This window comes from Notolepis coatsorum (genome assembly GCF_963971535.1).
Source record: "Notolepis coatsorum genome assembly, chromosome: 1".
NCBI lineage: Eukaryota > Metazoa > Chordata > Actinopteri > Aulopiformes > Paralepididae > Notolepis > Notolepis coatsorum.
In genome coordinates this window covers 144,998,080-145,016,013 of record NC_140165.1, presented here as the reverse complement: position 1 = coordinate 145,016,013, position 17,934 = coordinate 144,998,080, and the positions used below count along the sequence as shown (strand labels likewise).

Here is a 17,934-nt window from a genome sequence, read left to right as displayed (position 1 = left end):
AGTACCTCTATCTGAATAGTATATGACCCTATATCCAGCACCTCTATCTGAATAGTATATTACCATATAGCCAGTACCTCTATCTGAATAGTATATTACCCTATAGCCAGGCAGTACCTCTATCTGAATAGTATATTATCCTATAGCCAGCACCTCTATCTGAATAGTATATTACCATATAGCCAGTACCTCTATCTGAATAGTATATTACCCTATAGCCAGCACCTCTATCTGAATAGTATATTACCCTATAGCCAGGCAGTACCTCTATCTGAATAGTATATTATCCTATAGCCAGCACCTCTATCTGAATAGTATATTATCCTATAGCCAGCACCTCTATCTGAATAGTATATTACCATATAGCCAGCACCTCTATCTGAATAGTATATTATCCTATAGCCAGCACCTCTATCTGAATAGTATATTACCATATAGCCAGTACCTCTATCTGAATAGTATATTATCCTATAGCCAGCACCTCTATCTGAATAGTATATTACCATATAGCCAGTACCTCTATCTGAATAGTATATTACCCTATAGCCAGGCAGTACCTCTATCTGAATAGTATATTACCATAATTAGCCAGCACCTCTATCTGAATAGTATATTACCCTATATCCAGCACCTCTATCTGAATGGTATATTACCCTATATCCAGCACCTCTATCTGAATGGTATATTACCCTATATCCAGCACCTCTATCTGAATGGTATATTACCCTATATCATTATCCAGCACCTCCACCTGAATGCATTCTATTAGCTATTTTTTCACTATGATTTCTCAACTACATAGCACCTTCCAGGACCAGGGTGTATAATACACACAGGGACAACCTATGATCTTTGTTTGAGTGTACAGTACAGTCAAATTATGAAAAGAAAGATGACCCATGAATCCATTTAAAAAAGGGAGGCACCAATCAGAAAGCCAATCTCCTCATCACTGACTTGAGTTGTAATGAATGTACATCGACACACCTTCCAGCACCAGCCAGGGTGTTTCTCATATGGAACAATGAGAACAGTTGAAGTCTCTAGAGTTCAACTGTACATTTTAATCTAAAGTGCTCTGATACGTGATATTATGTCTTATCTTCTCAACAGGATTTCTTGATCGGGTATTTTTGAATGAGAAGAGTCTTGGGTTGCAAGTCTGTGGGGGAAGCTACCATAATGCCTTCTTTGCACCACACCTCCTCAGACTGAATTCTGGGATAGGGCAGGCTGGGTAATTACTTCCAGAGGCTGGGGGAGTGCAAGAGGCATACATAATGGCTATGGGTATCAAGCACAGTCTACTTTTTTTTTTATTTTATTTTTTTTTTACTTTTCTTTTTGTTCTCTTATTTTGGAGATCGATGTCATACTGTGACACTGAAATGAAAAAATATTTCATCAACTAAAATATTTAGTCAACTAAAATATTTAGTCAACTAAAATATTTCATCAACTAAAATATACAGTATGTCACACCCCGTGCCTCTCCCTGCCGTCTGCAAGTGGCTAATCTTGAGTTTCCGACCCCCCAGTAAGCTAACCATGGATAAATCCAAAAAAAGGAAGGTCTGAGGAAAATAGAGGGTTTAATTCAGCGTGGACAGATTAATTTGCTTTCACGACTAACGATGCAGGCTTACCTGTAGCCTATGCCTGATATGTGGTGCGAAATTTGCGAACAATGAAAAAAAAAAAAAAAAATTATAGATTTTCCACAAATAAGGGAAGGACTCAAATAGAGCTGCATAGTTCAGGGTTTTATTTCAAAGTAGGTCTACACATGGTAGTCTTTTTTCAAAGTGGACTACTTTTTATTTTATAAATGTTCCACAAATAAGGGAAGGACTCAAATATACCTGAATAGTTCAGGGTTTTATTTCAAAGTCGGTCTACAGACACCAGTGTTTTGTCTCCTCTAGTCCTCTTCTGTGTTTTATTTTAAAATAGGTCTACACAGCCAGTATTTTACTATTTTTTCTCCTCTTCATAAGAGTTTGATGTTTTCCTTTGTTATAACAGGTAAACACAGCAATAAAACATTTTTCTTTTTGTTGCTTTATAATTCCATTAATGCAACAAACTGCTATAAGTATAAAGTATAATAAATCGTAAATTACTTTGGGTATGCAATTGTCAGGCATTTTATGCTAAATGTGGGGTATATGCTTGGGGATATATAAAACGTTATACACTTATCTTCATTTTAAGGGTAAATAGGTTGTGCGGCCCTTAGCATTTTATTTTGTGGGAGGGGGGGGAAGTGGCTCTTTTGATAGTAAAGGTTGCTGACCCCTGGGATAGACTAACAGTGTTCCTTTGGATAGCTCGCCCAGTCTAACGACGAGGTGAGGTGCTACTCCTCTCCAGATGCAGTATGGATTACTAGCAATAACATTGAGCCTTTGTTTCCCTTTCTGGAGCGGTCTTTGCGTGGGACCGGTGGAGGTTGCCAGCAGGGGGCGGAGTGCAGTGGTGGCAGGTGGAGCGGTGGAGAGAAGCAAGCAACGAGGAAGAGGGAATCACCTGGAGGTGAGGGGAACAGGAAGCTCTCTTTGACATTGGACTTGGCCGTGAACGGTCGCAGCCACAACGGGAGGTGCTTTGGAATAGCCCCGTTGAAGAAGTCAGTGGAGGGGAGCCCCGCCGGAGCGAGCGACGGGTGATGAGACATACTTGCTAGTGACGGGTTATCCTAGAAGTATCTGTGATAGTGTGTGAGTAAGAGAAACCGAACCCAAGGACTAACGTCTAAGCTAACGAGACTAACGTCTAACGTTATCGGGTTATAGTAGTTACTGTGTGCGGTATATTAGCATGCCGCTAACGGCTCCGTCTGACTTGAGTAGACTACCGGGCGCGAGGCGCTGAAGAGACCGGTGGTGTAGCCAGCCACGTTGCGTTAACAGTATATCCAAAGGAACACTGTCAGTCTATCCAAAGGAACACTGTAAATCACACGTTATACACACACAGGGAAAGTAACAGTTAGTTAGCACTACTGAATACTTTGTAGAATATTGAGGCTGCTACATTTCCCCCCACTTTAAACTTGCCAAGTCCTCTGCAAGTTACTCAATGAAACCAGTCTAATGACATGAAAACGGTCCTTAGACCCACAGTTTCACACATTGTTTCATTACCACACATGGTTCTACAACCACACGCTTCAGCACGTAGTCCTGGCGATACCCGGCAGGGAACCGACTTCTAGTACTCCTCTGGGGTGAGCACCACCTCTGGGTCCTCCCTGGGCGAGCACCATCTCTGGGTCCTCCTTGGGCGAGCACCATCTCTGGGTCCTCCCTGGGCGAGCACCATCTCTGGGTTCTCCCTGGGCGAGCACCATCTCTGGGTCCTCCCTGGACGAGCACCACCTCTGGGTCCTCCCTGGGCGAGCACCATCTCTGGGTCCCCCTTGAGCGAGCACCATCTCTGGGTCCTCTGGGGCCGGGTTCGTTCAACCTCCCCTGCGTCTGATTCTGGGTCAGATCCGTCTGTCTCTGTTGGTAGGCCCTTGGCCACAGCTTCGCCCGCCGAGGCCTCTGAGGAGCCGCCCGCGGCACCCTCCTTGCCCCCGTCTCCGCCGTCTTCTCCACCCTCGTTTGAGGGGAGCCACTTTACCTCTCCTGACGTCCTCTCGACGTTCCCATGTCCACCCTCTGGGCCCGGCTTGACCCCTGTCGGTGAGCGTCGGCGCCAGTATGGACTCCGATGAGGCCCCTGCTCTGGACCGTCTCCGCCGTCCTCGCCGTCCTCTCCTGAGGGGACCAACTCTACCTCTCCTCCTCGACCCCCGTCCGACCTGTTCTCCTTGTTCTCCTCTCGGTCTTGCACCAGTCTGGGACGGGGGAAACCCCTTGGTCGGAAGCCTCTGTAGTACTTCTGTCCCCTGGGTTTGTCTTTCCCGCGGTCTCGGTCCCCACTCCGGGACCTGTCGCCTCTCCTGTCAGGCCCTCTCCGTTCGGGCTTTCTCTGTTCAGGCCCCCTCTGGTCGGCCTTTCTCTTCTCAGACCCCCTCCGGTCCGGCTCTCTCTCCAGCTCTCTCTGGTCAGGCTCTTTCTCCTCAGGCTCTCTCCTGTCAGGCCCTCTTCGTTCGGGCTCTCTCTGTTCAGGCCCCCTCTGGTCGGGCTTTCTCGTTTCAGACCCCCTCCGGTCCGGCTCTCTCTGGTCAGGCTCTCTCCTGTTGGACTCTCTCCCCGCAGGCCCTCTCCTTTTGGGCTCTCTCTGTTCGGGCCCCCTCTGGTCGGCCTTTCTCTTTTCAGACCCCCTCCGGTCGGGCTCTCCCTCCTGCCCTCTCGGGTCAGGCTCTTTCTTCTCCCGTTGCCGATCGAACTGGGTCTTAGGGGGCTGGATCCCTTGGACCACTGTCCGCCCCACTGGTTCCAGCTCGGGAGCGGGGGAAGGGGCGGGACCCTTCGTGGGGGGCAGGACCGTCTCCTCCTCGGACCCGTTTATCGCCGCCATCGTCGGGTCAAGAAACGTCCGTCCCCCGTCGAGGGCGGCTTGGGTCCTTTCCAGGGCCAGTATCTGTCGGCCCAGGAGGTCTGCAGCGGTCAGCTCCTCCACGGCCTCTGTGCCCTCCTTCCTCACTTCGGTGACGGTGTCTGAGCCGTCTCCCTGCTCCTTCAGAGCCGCCTGGGATCGACGCTTCTCTTGGGCTGCCTGCTCGGTCAGCTCCTTCACAGCGTCGGCCCCCTGCTTTAGGAGTGCCGCCTGCGTCCGGCACGTCTCCTGCAGCTCCTCCAGAGCCGCCTGGGATCGACGCTTCTCTTGGAGTGCCTGCTCCAACTCCTTCACTGTTTCGGCCTGCTGCTCCAGAAGTGCCGCCTGAGTCCGGCACTTCTCCCGCAGCTCCTCCAGATCCCTGGCGTGGGTCTGTTCCTGTTTCTTCACTGCTTTTTCCAGCCCGTCGCACAGCCGCTGTACCTCCTCCCCGTGGCTCTGCTGGTCACTCAGCCGACGCCACAGCTCTTCAAAACCCCTGGTCTTGTCCACCAGCTCTACTTCCAGCTGGTCGCACAGCCACTGCTGCTGCTCACACTTCTCCTGCCACTCCTGCGCCAGTTCCAGGCATTCGCTCAACCGCTCTTGGCCAGCGAACAGCTGTCGGATCGACTTCTGCGCGGCACAGGCTCCTTTCTTGGACGTCATGGTCTCTACTGGTCTGTCAAGGAAGTGGAGTAGGATGTTGATCCTGTTCGTGACGCCAAATGTAGAAGGGTGGATTATCCCTGCTTGTGGGAGTAGTAGTACACAGACACTGGGTAGTAGGATACTATAGTATTGGACCTATAAGTACCCCCGTCTTTGGCCCGGAACGTCGTACTGGAGGGCTTGCAGCTGGAGTGGATGGGGCCCAGGAATTACAAACCTGGGGACTGGTACTCTGTTCTCCCTCGCCTTCCAAGGCGGTCAGCAGTAGCTCCCCACACACCCTCACTCCCTCAGTACCTCCGACAGCCCTCCCACACCCAGTGACTGTCAGTTCAATAGTATTATTGGGCTTCCCTTTAAGCAGTACCCTTCCTTGACCACCTGTATAGACCCTTCAAATGCTATTCTGTAAATGGGGTGTAAGGGTTAAATAATTATGCCGTCACAATATTTACCCAGAGAATAAAATAGCAAATGGAACTCAAAGAAAGAGACACACACAATGATCCCAATTAAATCTATGTTTAGTGAAACCTGGGCAGATTATACATTACAACGTTAATGTTTACTCATATGGCACCGGGTGCTCTTGTAACTAATGTAGGGGAAGCTCTTCCCACCATAGGCACCGAGTGCTCAATACATTAAACCACCCCGCTTGTACTGGGAGAACCCAGGCATAGAACGTAAACACTTTGGGAGTCTCAGAATCAAACAGTCAATAAATCAATAACAAAAATAACCAATAAATGTGGGCCCACGTTATCAAAGAAAACCTAACCTAAGCCGGCTTAAATTGTTTGGGGTACCCCTTAGACACTGGTGATTAGCGTTCACTTCAATGGACGTTGCTGTTGATACACACGTGGTACTGTTAGTACTTAGCCAAGATGGCGGACCCACTCTTGTCACCGCTAGTCCGGATGACAAGATGGCGTCGGCAATCCGCGAGCACGGCCAGCAGGTTGGGGGAACAGCAGGCAGTGGTTAGCGGGCAGAGCGTGCTGTATGGCATCCTCTGCTGGTGGGAAGAGGCGTCCTCTGTACCGTCTGGGAACCGTCCACCGCTGCTGTTGCTGACTTGCTTCCGTCGCGCAAGCTAATACTTGGTGCTACCTTAAACACAGCTAAGCTTTGGGTCTCGGCGCACCCTCCTGCTATTCGGTTATACTGTTAACGCAACGTGGCTGGCTACACCACCGGTCTCTTCAGCGCCTCGCGCCCGGTAGTCTACTCAAGTCAGACGGAGCCGTTAGCGGCATGCTAATATACCGCACACAGTAACTACTATAACCCGATAACGTTAGACGTTAGTCTCGTTAGCTTAGACGTTAGTCCTTGGGTTCGGTTTCTCTTACTCACACACTATCACGGATACTTCTAGGATAACCCGTCACTAGCAAGTATGTCTCATCACCCGTCGCTCGCTCCGGCGGGGCTCCCCTCCACTGACTTCTTCAACGGGGCTATTCCAAAGCACCTCCCGTTGTGGCTGCAACCGTTCACGGCCAAGTCCAATGTCGAAGAGAGCTTCCTGTTCCCCTCACCTCCAGGTGATTCCCTTTTCCGCGTTGCTTGCTTCTCTCCACCGCTCCACCTGCCACCACTGCACTCCGCCCCCTGCTGGCAACCTCCACCTGTCCCACGCAAAGACCGCTCCAGAAAGGGAAACAAAGGCTCAATGTTATTGCTAGTAATCCATACTGCATCTGGAGAGGAGTAGCACCTCACCTCGTCGTTAGACTGGGCGAGCTATCCAAAGGAACACTATTAGTCTATCCAAAGGAACACTGTCAGTCTATCCAAAGGAACACTGTAAATCACACGTTATACACACACAGGGAAAGTAACAGTTAGTTAGCACTACTGAATACTTTGTAGAATATTCAGGTTGCTACACATTGCTCTCCCATTTACTTGATTCAGGGGACACTATGGCCTCTTTAAAGGTCTGAGGTACCCCACTGACTACTCTAGCAGTAATCAATGGTGGTAAGTGTACTGTCATCCTCGTCACTTCCTCTCCGGGCATAGTCTGTCAGATACTTTGGGGGTTTGTGTTCCCTTGGGGGATACCTCCCACTGCTTGGGGCACGTGACGTCACCCTCGGGTGCTCCTCGTCATCGCCCTCTGGGGGTGGCTGATCCTCTGTCAGCATGACCGTGCTAAGTACACTAGGCTGAGGTGTCTCTGTTTCTTCACACCTTACTCTGGAGTCCAGCTCTGGCTCCTCTGTCTGTGTCTCGTTCTCACATGTTGTCTTTGTGACAAACTTGACTAGCCTGTGTTTCTGCACTCCCCCTTTACCGGGATAATAAACTAGGAAAGCGGGGCTTCCTTTGTCGTGCCCTACAAAGAGTCCTTTTTCACATCTGGACTCAAGCTTTCCTCTGTCCTGCAGGTAAGCATAACACATTGATCCAAATTTGTGCATTCTAGCTAGATTACACTTCTTTCCTGTCAGTGCCGAAATACGGGGTGGTGCCTGTGTGCTTATTAAAGCACCTGTTTCTGGTGTAAGCGACTTCTTGCACCGCATAATGCCATAGACTCTTAGGTAAGTTACTGTCTACTAGCTTACACCTAGCCATTTCGAAAAGAGTGCGCCATTCCCTCTCTGCCACTCCGTTCTGGTGTGGGGAATATGGACATGATGTCTCGTGTCTTATCTTGTTCCTTCTCAACAGTGATTGGAACTCTCTGTTTGTGAACTCGGTTCCGTTGTCGGACCTCAAGCATCTTATGTTACCATAAGTGGCTACGTCTGCCAGGAATTTCTCCGTGGCCTGGAGTGTGTCACTCTTTGCTTTGAGAAAGTAAACAAACACTGCCCCTGTATACACATCTGTAAAAGACTACATATCTAAAGCCTCCTACGGACTCGTTTCTTACTGGACCGGCTAGATCTGTGTTAACTAGCGCAAGTGGTACCTTTACTTTTTCTGTGGGATTTCTGTTTCTCGATTGAGTAAACTTCCCCTTTATGCACACTACACATTCTTTGTCAGGTCTACGATTTTCACCTTCAATGTGCATGCCTTCTGTCACTGCTTGCAGTTTCAGTAAATCCTCGTAATTACAATGACCCATAATCTCATGCCATGTCTGAATATCGTGACTGTCAGTCACGTTACACATATCATTATCATCATTACACTTGTCGTTGTCATTACACTCTGTTTGCAGATAATACATTCTCTGGTACACCTCTATGTTAAATCGCGTACCGTTGGGCTCTACAAGAACATTTTTACCTTCATTGAAGAACACTTTGGCACCGTTCGCAGTAGCAGCTATTACAGAGAATAGTCCTTGTGGGAACGATGGTACGTAGAGAGCGTTCTTTAACGTCACTGTACACTGGCGCCCCTCACTGTCTGTGAGGCATACCTGTGCTTCTCCTCTCTCTTGCGCCAACCCGTAGGTGCGCTTCCCGTCTGCCAGCTCCATGCTGTGTCTCCGGGTGGAAAGTGTTGTCAAAGTTCTTGAACCGACTCCTGTCGTTGATGACGTGGGACGAAGCACCTGTGTCCACGATCAGTCCCTTCCTTTGGGCCTGCTGCAGCCGCGTTGGCCTGGTGACGTACGTGTCTGCGCCCTGGGGATGAAGCCCTCTTGTCCCGCTACTCTCCGGGCGTCGCCTCGATTCGTCTCACGTCGACCGTCGCCGCCATCTTGTCCATGCGCGTATCGCGCGCTCTGGTCGCGTTTCTTCATGCACGCTCTGTCTGTGTGCCCCGTGGATTTGCAGAAGCCACACCAGACAGTCCTTGTGCAGTTACCTCTCCGATGGCCTTTCTCTCCGCATCGCCAACACGCCAGCTCCGTCGTGGGCCTGGTCTTCTCCCTTGGCGTCGCTCGGGCCTTCAGCACCCTCTCTCCCGCCTCCGCGGCGGCTGGGTGGATATCTTCTGAGGCCTCGAAATTTCGTAACTTGACCTTGAACTTTCCCAGCGTCATGTCCGCTGAACCGTGTGTTACCAGGAGTGTGAACGCTTTGTACAGCTCCGGTAGTCCCCTCATCACCATCGCCATCATTAGCCCATCGCTTGGTGCTTCTACTGCACTCTTCAATGCCGTCATGATCTGCTCAGCTCTGATGACGTATTCGGTCACAGTCTCTTTGTGCCCCTTCAGTGCTGTTAGTGCTATGTAGAGGGCCACGACTCGGGGTCTTCCTTGCCCGATATAATGCTCTCTCAACACTCCCAGGCTTTCTCTGCCTTTGTCTTTAGTGTCGCGGAATATCAGCCCCAAGCTTGTGTCGTCGAGCAGTGGCGCTAACTCACAGTATGCATCTGCATTGCGCTTGTCGTCCAGGGCTTGTGCTTCCGCTGTCAGGTCTTCCGTGGGGGTCGTCAAGATCGTCGTCTTCAGTCCCACACCGTGCATGCAGCATAACATGCGCTCTTCCCAGAGCTCATAGTCCTCTGCCTTTCCATTAAATGAGGGCCATTTGCTCCTTCCCTTGGTCGCCACGAGTTTGAAGACAGGGTTCTCCCCCTCGCCTCCGTTGGGCTCAGCAGGCTCCGTCTCCCCCGGTGCCGCCTCCCCGGGGCTCTGCGCGCTGCTCTCCGGGCGGGTCCGCTTGCGCTCCAGCAGCAGCGCATCGGTGGGGTTGGTGCCCCGCTTCCTCTTGACGCGCAGGATCATCGTGTTGGATTCCATGTTGCTCTTTTGATGGTGGCCATAGCTTTAGCTCTTGTTGGCCTAGCGTCTAGCCACGCACTGCTCCTGGTGCTAACCTAGCCTATACTTCAGCTAAACTTGCTACCCTTTATTATTTCGCCCCTGCGAGATCTGGGCCCATAACCTGTTGACAGAGTCTGGCTATGGGGCGACAATAATGTGGTCAAGAGGCATGGTTTCTACCTTCAGCCTTTAATCGGAGTGGTTTATTATTTACATTGGCACACAGCAGCACATGAGTTCTCCTCTCCGTGAGAGGCAGGTGGGAAAGAGATAGAGGGGGAGGAGACATCTCCTTAAATGCTCCACCTGGTGGTAGCATTAGCGGCTCCACCTATAGCGCCCTCTAGTGGAAACAGTTATGTACAGTCAGTGGAAACAGTTGTGTACAGTTAGACAGTTACTTACAATCCTACATAGAACCTCTAACTTTAACACCGATTAGCCAATTATATGGTTTCTGTAAGGGATAAATTGCCTATAGAGTTAAAGTGTAAAATGAGAAGCAGAAATACTAAGTTTCCCCCTCACAGTAGTAGTAGTATTGTAGCTAATTGGCCACCAGAGGGTGGTTTCTAACCACTACATCCTCTCAGCCTGTGCCTAACACCAAGATCCCCATCACAGGTTCAGGTTGGCATCAACTAGTTAAAGTAACCCATTCCTCTAAACTCATTCCCTACTCATCACATCCTCCTAAACCCATTCCCAAACCATATAATTCCCCTAAACCCATTTGTCTGCCATAAAAACATATGGGTAAAATCTATAATGCTGTCAAACAGCAACTAGACAAAATAACCGCGTTTGGCATTGCACTTTGTTTACATTTATGGTTTTGGAATGATGTGTGTGGGTTGGAGTTTGGGGATATGGAAGGGTTGCTTGCTATTGCTGGCCACACTTCATGCTCTGCCAAAAGAGGTCTGGAGAAATTTATTATACTGTTGTTGATATATGGACATTTTGAAGTTTTATTTGTGTCAAATGGGTTGCAGGTAGCAGTGGTGTTGAGCATGCTGAGAGTGTGCTGAGAGAGGAGAGTGGTTCCAGTACACTGGAAGTCACTGCTGAGCCTTCTGGTGGTATGTCGGTAGGTGCAGCCAAGGAGACGAATAACCCTTGCCTTGAGTGCAGTTCAAGTGCACAGGTGCAGAGGCAGAAAGCTTCTACAGGTAATAGGCTTACCTGTAGGCTACACCTGTGTCCTCTGTCTCTCTCTCTCTCTCTCTGTCTCTCTCTCTGTCTCCCTGTCTCTCTATATATATCTCTCTTTCTGTGTATTGTTTATCTATCTATCAAACTGACTGACCTGGATAAATACGATTCAGATTATTTATTATCACATATGCACAGAGAAATTTGTTTGTTTTTCTGTCCCCTTGTCCTTGCTGCAGCAACGGTCATAGAATAGGATATATGAATGAAATAGAATAAAATATAATCAAATATAATTTGAAAAAATTATGTTCATAACAACTCAGTCACAGCTAGTTCGCCGGCCACATCTGCTCGTGTCCGCAGGTTACCTGCAGGTGCAGATTCTGATTTAGGTCACTGCACGTTCTCCTGATGAATTAATAGAAATGTGCATGACTCCGTATTTAATGCGCAACAACATAATAACCAGTTCAGAGTTAATATGCCGAAGACGTTTTTCACAGATAGACATAGTACATGATGTAAAGTTGACCTGTGTTGAAACTTGAAACGCATTAAGTGGGCTATCCTGAGACAGTGACACAGAATAAAAAATAAGCATATTTTTATTTTAGGCTCATCTTCAACACAGTTTAAGTATCCTCAATTTGTGTGCAACAATTGTTACTTAGACACATTGGTGTGCTGTCTTAAAGTTGGTCAATATACCTAGCCTGCTTCTAAACAAACAAAACACAAACAAACAAGATACATACAGTATAATTATATGAGATGTATTGAACACTCTTTTATGTACTGTATAGTGCCTCAACTAATCCTTTATGTAGTTGTCCTGTTTTTCATTCATAGGAATAAACAAAACCTTTTCATTAAATGAAAGGTGTCATTTAATTTGGAGCATAGTGTGCAAGGGTTCTACGTCAGTCAACACCTCCTAACCAAACCATTCAAACTTAAACCTGGAATAACAGTATCCCATAAAAAGACAGAGAACTGACCCTTATGACAACAACAGGGTGTAACAGCACTGATACAGACACAATAAAAACCAGGCGGGTTAAAAACAACAACAATGTTTTTAGCTGTGTTCTGGAGTTTTGAATGGACTGCCTTTTTGCAAAAATGCACTTCGTTCAGCTTGGACGTAGGCTACTATTGTATTTTAATTTTAGGGAACTTTGTACTTTTACTCCACTATATTTCAAATTAAATTTTGTACTTTTTACTCCAATACACGTATCTGAAACGTCAGGTACTAGTTACTTTGAAGGGAAAAAATTACATACAACGTTTTTTTTTTTTTTTTATAATAATGGATGAAAATAAGTACTTTCAAATTTAAAGCGAGTCAAGAGGATATACTCAGAGGCAACATAACTGGACCACATACCTTAACCTTTAGTGGTCAATGGATCGAGTGTTGAACGCATGCAAGCACTGGAATGCACAGACATCATACAGAATGTTATACACAATTAGGCCTCCATTCCACTATCAAATAACTTTCCACTCTTACTAAGTAGAATTCGGAAAGGATAACTTTTACTACTATTTTAGTACTAGTGCTATTTTATCGGAAGCAGGTAAAAGTACTACCTAATAGTTCTACTTTTACTTAAAGCAACGGTGTACTTCCACTTGATTTCTGATCACTTTTTCTTTTTCGGGCCTCAGCCGGATCATTCAGGTTTGGTTGGAGCGGAGGCTTGCCTTGGAGCCGTCGGTGTGGCATTTTGCTGAATGAATGAATGAATGAAAACTTTATTTAACAGATTGCAGAATGGGTACAATACAGTACGGCTCAATACATACAATTGTTAAGGGGATGCAGACCTGAGAAAGACGTTTGTCTTGTTTCCATCAGGGTCCCCCATTTTCAATTCATATAGACATTTATGAGTCTTGACATACACTACACAACATAAGACATTTATGGCATAGGGACAGACATATAGGTATTTAGTACTGATACATTTGTGACATAGGCGGCATTCAAATATACAGTACTGTTACCCCTAGATCCCGACAGAGTATATACATATGATGGGGAGGGGACTGTACATTAGGAGGGGGTGGGTGGGTGGGAGGGAAATATACATACGGCTGCTTGTGAACTGTGGCCATTCGCCCGACCGGTAACGTTAGTGGAACCCCGCTTTTGGTAGTGTGGATCGGAGTTAAAATAGTAGCGACTCTTTTGGCAATGCCCGCGGTGTCTGGATCTCCTTTAGAGGCGAGTGTATTCAGAGGACAGCATGTACAATTGTCACAGCAGCCTATATTTATCTGGTGCTAAAGTTGGTAACGTGAAGTGGGGAAAAAAACGTTTGGTAATAATGTCATGAAAATAGGATTGTTAGTAGATACATGATAAATTAGTTATTTGCCTATATTCTGATTTAGCACTTAGGGATTTATCAATCAATAGCCAACCTACACGTAAGTTAACACAAGAAATACCATGTCTCAGATTGTAATCCAATTTTATACAACTGTTGTTGTTGTTGTTGTTGTTGTTGTTATGTAAGCTAGTTTGGTGAAATTCCAGAATCAAAAATCAGAGAGCGTCTCCGCAAAATGCGGCTAGGTTTAAAAATAACGCGGCTCGCTCTCGTACTGTAGTAAATGGGCGTGGTCTGATGACATACTGTCCAATGCTGATTGGTCGGTAAGTGGGGTCGCCTTTGCCAAGCCCACAACCGTAGGTATATCAACTCACTTGAAAGGAGCAAAGGAAAAAGACACGTTGTAATTACCTACTAATTAACAGGAGCTCTTGCTCTTCTCAGCGATTCAATCTGGTAAGTAAAAAATGAATGCAGAGGGGAATGTTTTGAATGTAGTTTAGTAGTGATGTAAACAGGATTTAACATAATGTATTCACATTCATATGTTACCCTTCTTGACACACATTCATTCCTCTACTTGTCTATTCTGTAAAGAAATGAAGGCCCAGGGTCCTCTTCACGTGGCCACCCCAGTGAGGGAGAGCCGTGCCCTGACTAAATTGGCAGGAACTTCCATTTTCTTGAAGCTTGACTCATCCCAGCCCACTGGATCCTTCAAGATCAGGGGCATCGGGCACCTCTGCAAAACAGTGAGTAACTCTCTCTCTCTCTCTCTCTCTCTCTCTCTCTCTCTCTCTCTCTCTCTCTCTCTCTCTCTCTCTCTCTCTCTCTCTCTCTCTCTCTCTCTCTCTCTCTCTCTCTCTCTCCTGGAAGTGATCAGGGGAGGTGGATATTGTATTGTATTGTGATGGTGTATCCAGTGCTTGAGGGGCCCACAGAACTCTGAGGGTGGTAGGGATGGTGGTGATGGTGGTGGTGGTGGTGGTGGTGATGGTGGTGGTGGTGGTGGGGTATTATGGATTAGCATGTTCAAAATATCCAGTGCAGACCAGTTTCAGAAGGTTAGCTCCTGCCTGAACACTGGGTTGCCAATGACTTCAACACGTGGGGTTCCTCTGAACAATATGCTTTTTGATTGTCCTGCAGTGGGCCGAGAGGGGCTGCGAGAGATTCGTCTGCTGCTCAGGTGAGCCATAACGGAAAGGCTGTATTTTAAGAACATTTGATTCAATTAATTTGGCCACTTAACATAAGTTTTTTTTGCCACCCAACACAGGAGGAAACGCTGGAATGGCAGCGGCCTATTCTGCCCGTCAGCTCGGTGTACCTGCCACTATCGTGGTGCCAAGTGTCACGCCCAACTCCACAGTGGAGAAACTCAAGGATGAGGGGGCCCATGTTATAATTCACGGCAAGGTTAGCCAGTGTTTTTTTTATTTTTTTATATGAAAAACCTCATCTGTTAGGCCATGATTTCATAATTGTCCATGTGTTTTTTGCTGAAACACTATAATGGTATTGTAGCCTATACTGTATTTATAACAATGACATGATGGAAATATTTTTTTAAATCAAATTAAACAACGTGCTGCTGGTGCAAACTGCAAAGCCGGTAGAGAATTTGAAAATGAACGTAGGTTATATTCATGAAACGTGTCCTCTTTCTTCAGGCTCTAAATGAAAGCATTGAATATGGACAACAGCTTGTTGCTAACAACCCCGATTGGATTTTCATTTCTCCCTTTGATGACCCTCTCATCTGGTGAGTAACAGTTTCTAAAAGTCTCACCACACTTTGATAACGTGTGTGTTGCTATGTTCTCCATGCAGTAGCTAAGCCTAGTTCTTGTCACCATAAATACTATCGTGGAAAGATAAAGAGGTGATAAGACACAGGTTCCATTCTATTCCAGTGGCAATTAACAGTAGAATCTGCATTCTCTTGCATTTCCAGAGAAAGGACATTCCCTCAGGGTTTGAATGAGGTGTTAGGTCAGACATATCTTATCATGGTCATTTGTCCTGGTGGTAACTTTGGAGGGATGCCAGATAATGCAACGCTAGGAGGTTGTTGACCCTGAGCCATACTATGCCCATTGCTTATGATGGATTTCATTCAGTCGGAGTAGTCAATAATATTGGCTAAATGCAGTATTGCCAGCATAAAAAGGCTGTTTCATTTGAACACTTTCAGCGCCACGCTATGTCCCCATCTCTGCCGCTAGAAGTCCATCTTAAAATTGTAATTTCCGCAGTGTTTCACGATGTTTGCAGAGCTGTGTGTGTGTTCTGTATTATAGCTGTGGAGACAATGGTGTGGCTGATTTGACAGACACTACTTGTAGTCCAACATGGAAAAAATAGTTTGTTTCTACACACTGTAGTTTGTAGTTTATTACACGCTAAACATCGCGCATTTCCAAGATAATCCAGTCTTTTTCCATAGATTGCGAGATAAAACACGTTATGTGCAATAAGCCTGAATCGAAAACTTAAACTTACACAGAAAATCCAATCGTTAGAAAAAGCCTCATTTATGACCGGTAAAGTAAGCCACTGTGATCGTTACATAAACATGTTTCACGTTCGGTAAAATAGACATAGGGGGTCCTTACCTTAGCCAGAAGGTAATCCAAAAAGAATAATTCTAATGATCCCGTCGGCGATCGCGATTACTCGTTTATATGTAATTACACGTGTTTACGGGACACTAGGTTTTGAGGCGAGCAGATCTGCTAGCGATTGCTTTGGAAGAGCTCCTCCCCCACAGAGCGAGCCTCGATAGTCCGGTGCATTCATTGACTCTCCTGTTGCCTTTCTATCCGAGTTCAAAAGGTAGGCGATACTGCCACCTGGTGATATTTGATCGGCATTGCAATTCCAACGAATACAAACGAGCCAGGGACGGCTAGGATGATCCGGATGATGATTTAGAACGGGGATCAGAGGAAAAAGATCAAAGGATCAAAACCTGACTTTTCTCGGGTTTGGCGCTCAACCGCTGGCGAGATAACCCGGTTCTGTTCCAAGCCTTCACAGCTTGTTGAAATTAAATACTTTATTCAACATTGATCCTCATGTTTCCTCTATAAAACATGACTTTCATGGGAGAAAAAAAACCCATTTCAACAAGGTTTTGAACAAAATAGAGAAGGGCTGAGATACATAAGGTATTTAAAGTAGCAGTAAGACTCCAGCCTGATAATTGTAAGAAACTATCTTGTTGTTCATAATGAGAGATCAACAGTTGGTACAGCTACAAGACATCCGTATGAGCTAATATTGAAGTTTCATTTGACAAATTATCCAAAACATCAACAAATTACATAGAAGACATTTTCTACATAGAAGACAACTACCTGGGTAATCTTGCTTTTTGAAATATCTACCGTATCACACATCCCATACATATTGACTCTGCAAGTTGACTAAACTAAATTCTTGACACTTTGTTTGGCTTCCTGGTGTTGTAGGGAAGGCCACACCTCTCTGGTGAGGGAGCTGGAGGACGATCTGAGGGAGAAGCCAGGGGCGGTGGTGTTGTCAGTTGGAGGCGGAGGCCTGCTGAATGGGGTGGTGGAGGGCCTGCGGCGTGCCGGCTGGGACGACGTGCCCATCATAGCCATGGAGACTGTGGGAGCACATAGTCTCAATGCAGCGATGAAGGCCGGGGAGCTGGTCACACTTCCTGCAATCACCAGGTACACAACTTTGAATTGAATGAATGATTTTTTTTTTTTTTTACAAAGCATAGTAGTAGAACTTCCAAAAAAACAAAAAATAAAATGACCGAAAAGGTGTAGGCTGAAGCCGAGGCTTATAATTGCCTACCCTTTTTACATTACATTACACTATTTACATTACATTACACTATTTACACAAAACAATAAAATACAAAAAATAAACATAATTCAGTATATCATTTAGCAAAGGTTACAAACGTTTCATAGTTTTATGTACAAAACATATACACATTTATTTATGTTTTATTTATTTTTTAAATACTTTATCTTTTTTTATATATATGTTTTTCTTTTTCAACTCCCTCATAGACACCACAGCCAAACAGTATCATTTCCATACAGCCTTATATGCTCCAAATGTCTGTTTCTTTGCATTAAGATGTTAACATTCCTCTTACTTTCTTCACTAAAGCATCGCCACGACACTGGGCCTGACGAGGGTCTCTGCGCAGACAATGAAACTGGTTGGCGAACACACAGTCTACTCTGAACTGGTCACGGATCAGGAGGCCGTCAAAGCTGTTGAGCGTTTTATTGGTGAGTGCAGTATGAGCCAGATGGTCATCCATGGTACATCTAATACTGTGTGTTCAAAAGCAATGCCTGAGTCTCATCAAACCTTCTCTCTCCTGACGCAGACGATGAGAAGATCCTGGTGGAGCCGGCCTGTGGTGCCGCCCTGGCTGCTGTTTACTGTAACATCATCAAGAGGCTGCAGAAGGAGGGCAAGCTGGCTCACGACCTGGGCCCCGTGGTCATCGTGGTGTGCGGTGGCAACAACATCAGCATGGAGCAGCTGTGGAGGTTTAAGAAGCAGCTAGGAATCGTCTAG

The 17,934-nt window shown here is 46.4% G+C and overlaps 1 protein-coding gene across 1 annotated transcript; it reads left to right on the top strand.

Annotated features, from left to right (window-relative positions):
- Positions 1–13,757: 13,757 nt before the first annotated feature.
- On the top strand, positions 13,758–17,934 carry LOC311244184 (L-serine dehydratase/L-threonine deaminase-like; the record flags this gene model as incomplete). Its single annotated transcript, XM_084333591.1, has 8 exons — positions 13,758–13,812; positions 13,954–14,108; positions 14,506–14,545; positions 14,636–14,775; positions 15,030–15,121; positions 16,833–17,060; positions 17,515–17,639; positions 17,741–17,934. The coding sequence occupies exons 2-8, from the start codon at positions 13,956–13,958 to the stop codon at positions 17,932–17,934; spliced, it is 972 nt and encodes a 323-aa protein (XP_084189717.1). The 5' UTR covers positions 13,758–13,812; positions 13,954–13,955.